Source organism: Galeopterus variegatus, unplaced genomic scaffold (genome assembly GCF_000696425.1).
Source record: "Galeopterus variegatus unplaced genomic scaffold, G_variegatus-3.0.2 Scaffold4712, whole genome shotgun sequence".
Lineage (NCBI taxonomy): Eukaryota > Metazoa > Chordata > Mammalia > Dermoptera > Cynocephalidae > Galeopterus > Galeopterus variegatus.
The window spans coordinates 105455-116895 of NW_007730823.1; the positions used below are offsets into that span (position 1 = coordinate 105455).

General features: G+C 45.5%; 1 protein-coding gene across 1 annotated transcript in view; it reads left to right on the forward strand.

Moving 5' to 3' along the window:
• ITGB3 (integrin, beta 3 (platelet glycoprotein IIIa, antigen CD61)) overlaps positions 1-9986 on the forward strand; it is a 105940-nt gene extending 95954 nt beyond the window's left edge. Inside the window, exons 14-17 of the mRNA XM_008588180.1 lie at positions 2663-2763; positions 5389-5508; positions 8017-8183; positions 9143-9986. Coding sequence (XP_008586402.1) covers positions 2663-2763; positions 5389-5508; positions 8017-8183; positions 9143-9208 — 454 coding nt within the window. The 3' untranslated portion in view covers positions 9209-9986. The remainder of the gene's footprint in view (positions 1-2662; positions 2764-5388; positions 5509-8016; positions 8184-9142) is intronic.
• The last annotated feature ends 1455 nt before the right edge of the window (positions 9987-11441 follow it).

Here is an 11441-nt window from a genome sequence, read left to right on the forward strand (position 1 = left end):
ATGACAATGTCAGTAATGGTGGGCCTCAGGTCAGGTAGGAGAGGAGAGCAGCCCTGTGTCAGGTCATAGGGACTTTTGGGGCCTGAGGGGCCTTTTGCCAACATCAGGTCATAATATTAAGGCCACTGAGTGCCCTGTATGGGCTTGGGAGCCCTTAGTGCTATGTGAGCCCTCGGGACTCAAGAGCTTGCTTGTAGTCTTCAGACTAGAAGCTGGCAGAGAAGGCAGAGGGCTCCAAAGTAGGGCAAACGGAAGGGTGGGAGGCCTGGGAGACTTAGCTCCTGAGACTCCATTGCTCTGCAGTGACTCAGACCAAGTTCTGCCATACCTTGTGACACCTAGAGAGCTGAGTTTATCCTACTGGGTACGGCTCCCCCGGTAGTGAGACAGTTCCCTTCTAACTTGGGGGATCATTTTCTGTCTGGTGGGAGGAGCAGGGTGACTTTTTGTAGCCTGCTGTTGTGGGGGTAGGGACCCTCACCAGCTGGTCCACACTCTTGGGCTTTATGCTTTCAGGCCACGGCCAGTGCAGCTGTGGGGACTGCCTGTGTGACTCCGACTGGACTGGCTACTACTGCAATTGTACCACGCGCACTGACACCTGCATGTCCAGCAACGGGCTGCTGTGCAGTGGCCGGGGCAAGTGCGAATGTGGCAGCTGTATCTGCATCCAGCCGGGTTCCTATGGGGACACCTGTGAGAAGTGTCCCACTTGCCCGGATGCCTGCACCTTTAAGAAGTGAGTGGGCAGTTTGGAGAGAGTTGGGAGGCTGGGAGGTGGAAGAGGGTTTCATAGACTACAATCCCCAATTCTCCAGGTTCTGCCTCTTACACAACAAAGCTTTGGGAGACGAGTCTGCTCCAGCCAAATGGCTAGCCCTGCTCTGTCCAATGAAAGCTTTGGGGATGTTGGAGGTAGAGGCAACTGTGAAGGGGCCAGAGTAGTACCAGCTGAACTCCAGTTTTAGAAACCCTTCTCCTAGGGTGGCATCCAGAATCCTTCTGAGCTGGGATGAAGGCTAAACCAGATAACTTCTGGAGAATATTCCAGTGCTGATGTTCTGATTCTGGGGAAGATGTGGGGGCTAGAGTTACAGAGGACACTGTGTGAAACGGCATTTTGCCCTCACAAACCTCACCCATTCAGGGGTCAGAGGAAGCTCTGGTCAGCCCAAGTCTAAGCAGGGCCGGACTCATGGCCGTGCAACCTGTGCAGCTGTGCAGGGCCCAGTGATTAGAAGGGCTTCGTGCTTGGTTTAATGTCACTGTCTTGAAATTCTTAGCAAGGTTTGAACAAGGGACCTGATATTTTCATTTTGCACTGGGTCCCCAAATTATGTGACCAGTTCTGACTTTAAGGGTTCCGTACGTGGTGTAGGGTTCACCCTCCTGTCACAGCCCTGGGTGGGATATGAAGAAATTTAATGAAAGAACTGGGGGTGTCTGGCTGCCAGGTCCTGCCTGTGGGTGAGGATGGCACTCCTGCCCCTGAACTCCACACTTATCTAGGTGCCCCCCCAGGATTGTCTTACAGATTTTTTTTTTTTCTAACTAAGGTAGAGCTGCTTTCTGGGTGCGTGGAGGTCGGAGCTGGACTGGGACACACTTAGGCTCGTTCTTCCCGCTGCTGTGCAGTGGCCGGGGCAAGTGCGAATGTGGCAGCTGTATCTGCATCCAGCCGGGTTCCTATGGGGACACCTGTGAGAAGTGTCCCACTTGCCCGGATGCCTGCACCTTTAAGAAGTGAGTGGGCAGTTTGGAGAGAGTTGGGAGGCTGGGAGGTGGAAGAGGGTTTCATAGACTACAATCCCCAATTCTCCAGGTTCTGCCTCTTACACAACAAAGCTTTGGGAGACGAGTCTGCTCCAGCCAAATGGCTAGCCCTGCTCTGTCCAATGAAAGCTTTGGGGATGTTGGAGGTAGAGGCAACTGTGAAGGGGCCAGAGTAGTACCAGCTGAACTCCAGTTTTAGAAACCCTTCTCCTAGGGTGGCATCCAGAATCCTTCTGAGCTGGGATGAAGGCTAAACCAGATAACTTCTGGAGAATATTCCAGTGCTGATGTTCTGATTCTGGGGAAGATGTGGGGGCTAGAGTTACAGAGGACACTGTGTGAAACAGGGCATTTTGCCCTTACAAACCTCACCCATTCAGGGGTCAGAGGAAGCCCCGGTCAGCCCAAGTCTAAGCAGGGCCGGACTCATGGCCGTGCAACCTGTGCAGCTGTGCAGGGCCCAGTGATTAGAAGGGCTTCGTGCTTGGTTTAATGTCACTGTCTTGAAATTCTTAGCAAGGTTTGAACAAGGGACCTGATATTTTCATTTTGCACTGGGTCCCCAAATTATGTGACCAGTTCTGACTTTAAGGGTTCCGTACGTGGTGTAGGGTTCACCCTCCTGTCACAGCCCTGGGTGGGATATGAAGAAATTTAATGAAAGAACTGGGGGTGTCTGGCTGCCAGGTCCTGCCTGTGGGTGAGGATGGCACTCCTGCCCCTGAACTCCACACTTATCTAGGTGCCCCCCCAGGATTGTCTTACAGATTTTTTTTTTTTTCTAACTAAGGTGGAGCTGCTTTCTGGGTGCGTGGAGGTCGGAGCTGGACTGGGACACACTTAGGCTCGTTCTTCCCCTGCCTTAATTGCTGTGTCCTGTCTCCTTTAGGGAATGTGTGGAGTGTAAGAAGTTTGACCGGGGAGTCCTACACGAGGAAAACACCTGCAGCCGTTACTGCCGGGATGAGATTGAGTCAGTGAATGAGCTTAGTAAGTTCAGCATGCCTTAGAGTCCCACACATCAGGGTTACAAATGTCTCTGGTTCAGTTCCAGAGCCTGTCCACCTCCCATCTGTAAAATGGAAGAGTAATTTCTACCTCAAGGAATGTTTCGCGGGCCTGATGCACGACAGGCACTAGATGAAAGCTGGTACCCGAGAGTCCTCTTGCACCTCTACTAATGTGTTCAGCAGTCCTTTCCCCTTCTCCTTCCCAGAGCCCACAGACTCAGCAAGAGCCTGCAAGTAACTTTGTGGGTTTTTTGGCAGCTGGCCAGTATAGGGATTCAAACCTTTGGCCTTGACAATAATTTTTAAAGGGTGTATAAATTAGGCAAACCTAACTTTACCTCCCCAAGAAAAGGAAGGTAACATACCCCGTTTTACGGATAAAGAAACTGTGAGGCATAGAGCTGGGAAGTGGTTGCCCATGGTAGTCATATCTTAGGTTGGTAGGCTAGTAAACATTTGCCAAGTTTCCTTACGTAAGAGTGTTAAGCAATGCCCAAGCTTTTGCTTAAAGCTTTGCTGGTTTGGAGGGAAACCTTCACCCTTATGGATTTGGAACCAAAATCTTTATACTGAAGCCCTTCTGGCTCTCTGTAGCCCCTCCTGAAATAAGACAGATAGAAATACAAACAGTGGGGAGCAGAACTCTTGCCTGCAATTATTCTGGTCTGTACTTCATCTTGACTTTAAAGGAAATAGTCTTTGTTGCTGTTGGCACATCTGCTATGGTTATCTGTGCCAGTGAGGCACTGGATGGTGCCAAAAAGATGGCAGTCTCTCTGAAGATAGCAATCTCCCGTGACAGCAGGAAACACATTTTCAATGAGATCCACAGTAAGACACAACCAGTCAGTCAGCTTCTGGGTGAGGGTGTAATGTAAAAGAGTCAGATTTCTGGACCTTTTGGCTAATATTGGAAGTTGGGCTGGGGTGAGGTTGGTGATTTGGGGATTGAGTTTGAAGAGGCAATATTTTCCTCTGGAGGAGACGAGGTGTTAGTCTGTTTCTGTTGCTTGTTAACAGAATACATGAAACCAGGCAATTTATAGAGAATCAAAATTTATTTCTTAGAGTTTGGAGGGTAGGAAGTGCAAAGTCCAGGGAACACATCTGGTGAGGGCCTTTTTCTTGGTGGTGGCTCTCTACAACAATGCAGGGTATCACAAGGTGAGAATGGGCTGGGCAAGAGAGAGGTTTAAAGCCATCAGAACCAATCCACTCACAAGTCCATAATCCTCACAATCTAATCACCTCTTAAAGGCTTCACCTTTCAAATACCATAATAGGATTTCCTACTCTCTTAACACTTTAACAATGGGGGTCTTACTGTAATAGGATTTCCCATCCTCTTAACACTCTCAACAAAGGGGGTTTCCAATACATGAACTTTTTAGACACATTTAAACCATAGCACTAGGCTTTTGCTATGATTAGCTCAGAGGGGAGAGGATACTGAGATGTTGTGATATTTTTATCATCTAGACCAGGTAGGTATTACAGATTAATTGATAAATATTTTTCTACCCCCCCTTTACTACCATAATAGTTATAAAAATAAATGCTTATTTGTATGGAATGTTTTAATTTATGAAAGTTATAAAAATATCTTTTGTATATATTATCTTATTCTTCTCCCAACAACGTACGGAAGTGGAACTATAGTACTATAGTTATCTTCATTTTGTGGGTGAGGGAATTGAGTCCCAGGAAAGTTAAATAACTGGCCCAAGGCAGGAGTGGTGAGTTAAGATGAGAACCTAATCCTGAAATCCCTTCTTTTTCCCGTGCTGTAATACCACTGGTTTACTGAAGGTTTGTTGTGCTCATGTCTGTAGGATGTGTTTGAGACTCCTGTTCTAGTCCTGGTCCCTCACTTATTTGCTGTGTGATTTTGTTCTGGTCGCTTAATCTCATCGTGTGTCAGTTTTACCCATCTGGTTTTATCAGTGTAGGGCATAGTGCAGCTGGTAGAGGGTAACCCGTAGTGTCATTGGCAGAATAATGGGCTTTAGAATTAGAAAGGATAAAGCCTAAAACATGTGGGAGTCAGGTAGGAGAGGATGGCTCTGGGAGGCACACCAGATCAGAAACAGAAATAGAAGAAATACATAAGCTGTGCAAGTAACCTACTGAAAATCATTGAGCAAGTAGAGAAAGGAAGGAGAAGGAAGGGAACACATACGGTATGTTAGATACTGTTTACTTTATGCTGTTTAAGTCTCCACCAATTCTGTGAGGTGAGGGTATTGTTTTCCTTTTATAGATAAAGAGAAACTTGATGAGGTAAAGTAATTTACCCAAGATCACACAGCTGGTAGGTGGTGGAGCCAGGCTTTGAATTAGATTGTATAATATTGTTATATCATGTCCCTTCCAGAGGAAGGAATAAGAACCAAAAAGGGCCAGTGAGGGATAAAATATATCAGTGAGGGTCAGTGGGTGGCAACTGCCAGGCATGACAGTCATATTGAATCTAGGCATCTTGCCTAATGTCAGGCACAAATTTCTTATAACATACTTTTCCAACACTGTGAGAGGCATTTGGGGTGGCCTCATCTTCCAAGGAATTGACCCATTTTTCTTTCCTCCACCTCCTGCTCTCCCCCAGAGGACACTGGCAAGGATGCAGTGAATTGTACCTACAAGAATGAGGATGACTGTGTCGTCAGATTCCAGTACTATGAAGACTCCAGTGGAAAGTCCATCCTGTATGTGGTAGAAGAGCCAGGTGAGTAAGCCCCAAGGCTCCCCTCTCCTCACCAGGGAGAGGGAGAACCGTGTTAGGCAGGAATTTGGTATGCAATATTTTATATATACTTACACTAAAAAGTAATTTTTTTGTTTATCTGAAATTCATATTTATCTGGGCTTCCTATACTTTTGTTGCTAAATCTGCCAACCCAACCCAGACTTCCCTGACCTTGGGTCACTCACCATGGGTCCACTGCTGTGGCAGGCAGGGCTGATCTTGACTTCTGCTTCCATGAAGCCACTCGCCCCTTTCAGGACAGCTGGGTAAGATTGTTTCTCCCTGAAGACATCCTGGCAGTCTACCTATCCTGCCCATACAGACGTGCAGAATTGAACAGACTTCACTTTGTGGTTTGAGGGTCAGCCCTCCCCCACTCTTCCAGAGAATTCACAATTGCTTTTCCCAGAATGTCTGGGAACTTGGACACTGGGATCTCACAGCCTCTCTCCAGGCACTCCTTTAATTACAGACAGGTTGTTACTTAGCGGTTTGGGAAATAGCCAGCTTGGATTTGTGGTGGTGGCTGTTTTTGTGTAGTGTGTGGTGAGCATACGGTGTATGTTTAGAGAGGAAGGCAGGAGACAGTGTGGAAAGTGGGTGTGACTTCCTCTCCAGACTCATCAGTATCCATATATACAAACACCTAGTTTCATAACACTTGAGGTTACTGGAGTGAGGTCACTTGTCAGACATCTGAGGTTTATGGGAAGCAGAGCTCTACAGAGTATACTCAGCTTCACCCTCAGAGGGGTGACGTATCTCTGTTGGTTGTTGACTGGGGTTGAACAGGAAGTCAGCTTTCAATAGGGTTATGATTTTAGATGACTAAATATTTTGGGAAAGAACCCAAAATATTGTCTTGGCTGGCAGGCCTCCTAGTCTCTAAGGATGTCAAGAAGGTCATTAGGTTCACAGCCCTCAGGAATGTAAATACCTGAGCCAGGATAATAGACACAAATGCCTACAGGGGCTAAGTAAATCAATTAGTGAAAACAGCTGGCTATAAGAACACCAGTAACAGTAATAGCTGATATTTATTGAACACTTAGTATTCTGTGCTAGGCAGTGCTCTGAGATCTTAAATCTATAAGAACACCAGTAACAGTAATAGCTGATATTTATTGAACACTTAGTATTCTGTGCTAGACAGTGCTCTGAGATCTTAAATATTTATTTATTTATTTTATTTATTTATTTATTTTTTAAAGATGACCGGTAAGGGGATCTTAACCCTTGACTTGGTGTTGTCAGCACCACGCTCACCCAGTGAGCGAACCGGCCATCCCTATATGGGATCCGAGCCCGTGGCCTTGGTGTTATCAGCACCGCACTCTCCCGAGTGAGCCACAGGCTGGCCCTTAAATATTTATTTTTAACTGAATTATTCCTCAGAGAGAGAGAGAGAGAGAAAGAAAGAAACAACAATCACAATAATACATTGAATCTTTAGAAGGAGAGAACAGAATTGTGGTTACTAGAGGTGGAAAGGGGAGGGAGAGGGAGGAGTGAGGGTTAATGAGAAATTGATTCATGGACACAAAGAATGATTGCATATTGTGATGATGAATAAGCTAACTATCCTAATCTGGCCATCACACAGTAAATACAACTACTGATGGTCAACTTGTACCCCACAAGTATGTATAGTAAATTATCTTTCAATTACAAATAATTATTCCTCATAACAAGTTTTTTAAGTCAGTGCTATTACTTTCACCATTTAAAGATGGAGAAACAGAAAACAGACACCAGAAAGGTTAAATAATTTACCAAAGGTCATGTAGCAAAGTAGTGGTAAACTAGGATTCAAACCCAGGCAATGTGACTCTGGCATCCACAGTAGCACAGACACAGTGACAAGTCATACTTTATCTTCATTTAGCGGAGAAAAAGGAAGGTGGTGAGGACTTTGGCAAACTAGAAAACATGTGTCCCAACTAAAAGGTGCAGCTGCTCCTCAGCTCTAGCCAGTTGCTGTCCTGTAGGAATGTATGTTCCAACATTTCTAGATCTTTTGATTTTTTTTTTAAGAGAAGATTAATAATCTGAAATTTTAGGGGGAAAATCTCTTGATTATTCAATTAGGCAACAAAAATCAGCTTTTAAAATAAATAGTTGAGTGACCACATCAAGTGGGCTGGATTCTGTCCAGGGGTAACTAGCTCGACACTGGATTAAACCACTCAGGGCAGATGATTGCTGTCGTAAAGACTGTTCCTTTTTTTTTTTTTTAGTTGAGTGACCACATCAAGTGGGCTGGATTCTGTCCAGGGGTAACTAGCTCGACACTGGATTTAAACCACTCAGGGCAGATGATTGCTGTCGTAAAGACTGTTCCTTTTTTTTTTTTTTTAATTATTTTTTAAGACTGTCCTTTTTCCTTCAGAGACCTTTCTCACTTTGTCCAGAAGACCTTATTCACAGCCAATTCAAGTGACTGGTGCTTCATTCACAACCACTCTGCTCTGTGCTTTTTCCTGATAGAGTGTCCCAAGGGTCCTGACATCCTGGTGGTCCTGCTTTCAGTGATGGGGGCCATTCTGCTCATCGGCCTTGCCACCCTGCTCATCTGGAAGCTCCTCATCACCATCCATGACCGGAAAGAGTTTGCGAAATTTGAGGAAGAACGAGCCAGAGCAAAATGGGACACAGTAAGAGGCTGGGCTGGGCATTTCCTTAAGTCATGGGTTTGAGAAGCTGAAGTGGAAGCAGCTGGTGCTTCAGGTGGCCAGCGTCGGTCAGCACCAGAGTTTTGCAGGTGTCCTCTGTTCTGGAAATTGGGAGATGGTCTGACTTCCTGAAAACCACCTGATTCTTTCTCTACCGCACAGTGACCACCCACCATATCAGTGAGTACTGACTGAGTACAGATAGGACCTAGCTCTGCTCTGACACTGTAGAAGTGAAGAAACTTACTCTCCAATTGAGAGAAGCAGAACAAACTTGTCTCCAATTGAAAGAGACAAGACAAACTTATGTTGAGAATGTGCTAGTATAGTATATTACATACTAATGAAGTTCAAAGCATTAAACACAAATAGCAAAAATGTAACAGCTAACATGTATTGAGGATTTACTATGTACTAGGAACTGTTCTAAATGTTTTTTACATATTAACTTATTTCATCCCTATAACAACCCTATGTAGGGGCAATATTATTATTCTCATTTTATAGATAAATATTTTATGGAGATGCTATGTAGCTTGCCTGATTGTGGGAGGGAATTAGGTGACTAAAGGAATTACTTTTTGGGTGAACCTCTTAGGAGTAGTGGCAGGATGTCATTCCACCTCATTCTCTTTTTCCTCAAATGATGGATGATTGCTTCCAAATCAGACTCTACTCTTATGCTCTCTGCAGTTTATCCTGATTTAATTCAATCAAACAAGCATTTATTGGGAGCCTTCTATATCATAATTTCGCTCTATTCTCCTTTAGCTCATCCCATCTAAGAGCTAAAGTGTGAGTAAAACAGTCATACACCTATTTCACTGATGGCATATTTCAGAGAAGGGTCTGCCAGACAGACTTCTCAGATGAAATTTAATCCTTCAGGGCTGGGAAGGGCTGAGAATTCATTGTAAGACACTTTTCTGTTCTCTCTGCAGGCCAACAATCCACTGTATAAAGAGGCCACATCCACCTTCACCAATATCACCTACCGGGGCACTTAATGATGAGAAGTTATCCTCAGATCATTATCAAACTATTCCAGGATTGTGGGAGTCTCTGCCATCATGTTTACAGTACTTGTGGGGCGGGATTTGGGGCTTGGAGTGGGGTGCGTTGGGAGAATGTCAGTATATGGGAGTGTGGGTCTCTGAGCATGTGTGCGTACTCGCGCATGTGTATGCTCCATGTGGAGAATGTGTAATTTAAAACTTGTGATGTGTCCCTATAAGCAGAGCTCCTCAGCCTTTGTCCTCAGAATGCCCCCTGCAGGGATGCTTCCTGCTTAGCTTGAGGGTGCCCTGTGGAGCCAAGCAGGTGTTCTTCATTACCTCAGTGGGATGCCAGCTTTCCTTGTCAGGCCATTCTCTCTGAAGAGAAGGGCAGAGCTGAGGCCTTGTTTCAGAGGAAGAGGTGCCAAGCCCTGGCTCTATCCTTAGTTGATAAGTTTATGGTTCTTGGGCCTGACACTCAGCAGCTATGGTAGGAACTGCTGGGCTTTGCCGCCCAGCCGTGTCATCTGTACCTCTATCAACATTCCTTTCCCTCAGGCTGAAAGAGGAGTTAGGGAGAATTAGGCATCAGAACTGCCTGTGCCTTTTGCCGTCACCTCAGTCCAGCTATGGTTCCCTCATAAGGGGAATCCTTGCTACCTAATTCTTTGACCTGCTGGAAGTGTGGATGGCAGGACCACTCAGGGGTCATGCATGGCCTGGGGGATGTGCCAGCACCCCCCACTTCATAGTCACAACGCTTTGGATTTGCCTCACTGGCAGCCCTACCCTGGAGGTTTGTTTAGAAGAGGTTGTGTCACCCTTAGACCAGCACCGCCTCTTTATCCACTCAGGGGTCATGCATGGCCTGGGGGATGTGCCAGCACCCCCCACTTCATAGTCACAACCCTTTGGATTTGCCTCACTGGCAGCCCTACCCTGGAGGTTTGTTTAGAAGAGGTTGTGTCACCCTTAGACCAGCACCGCCTCTTTATCTCCTACTTCCACACCCTTACTGCTATAGACATTTGCTGTGTACTGGGGATTTCTCTCATGACCAAACATTTTTCCTCCAAGGGCTGGTGTCATGCTTAGAGCCAGAGGTTTTGTTCTACCCTTTAGGCCTTCTGTCCCTTGCCCAGGGCACCTCCACACACCCAACTCTGTGCTTCTGTGTGCCACATCCATCCATGGGGCTGAATGCATTGATCTACCTCTTGGGTGTCTTGTGAAGGAATCATTCCCGTGAGTCTGCTGGGTATAAGTGCTAGGATGGAATGATGGGCCAGTTGTATCAGCATGTGTAGCCTGTTCTCCTATGGGCTGGACAACCTCATTTTAACTCAGTCTCTAATTTGAGAGGCCACATGTACAGTTTTGTTTTATTTTTTTCACTGGGGCACCTGAAACTATGATAAGGTTTGCTTAATCTAAAGGAACATGCATAAAAATGTACTTGCATTATATTTGTAACGTTACTTGACGATGAAGAAAGAGAACATAAAAAAACACACAGACTTGGGTGGGATACATACACTCCCCCTTGGCATCATTCATAGCAACTTGCTGCCCAGTTGCTGGGTCTATAAGGGCGCTCTCATCCTGGAAGCCTGTGGGGACGGACTCGTGGACACACAGGCCTTTCTAGAGGAGGAGGGACTGTTCCTTTGTCCCAGCAATAGCAGTTGCTCCATTGATGTTGATCTAACATTAAGAAGCACACCCCACCACCCAGGGAACAGGGAAAGACTTAGTGTTCTGATGATCCAGAAAGTCTGAGTCCTGGCCTCAGTGTTGCAACTAAGGAATCTTTAACCTTAATTAAGGCAAATCATTTTCTTCTCCCCAGGGCTCAACTTTCTAGTTTGAAAAATGGGTTTTGATCAGTGAATCTTGAAGGTTCCTTTCAGTATCAAGATTCTAAGATATTTGGACTTAATGTGGCAACAAACATGCAGTCAAGATTCCATGGGATATTGAAATTGTTTGTTTTTTTTTAGTTGGAAGATCTAAGCGACCTGGCTTTGGCAAGAGCAGAAGCCATTCCATATCACTTTTCTCAATGAATCTCACTCCATCCTCTCTCCAGACTCCTTCTCCAGTTTTGTTCATAGTTACATCTCCTGATGTAGCACTTAAGCTCAGTTTATTATTTCTTACTTCACTTTGCATACATTTGCATCCACATATTAGGGAAGAGGAATCCATAAGTAGCTGAAATGTGTATTCTGTATCCTGTGTTAAC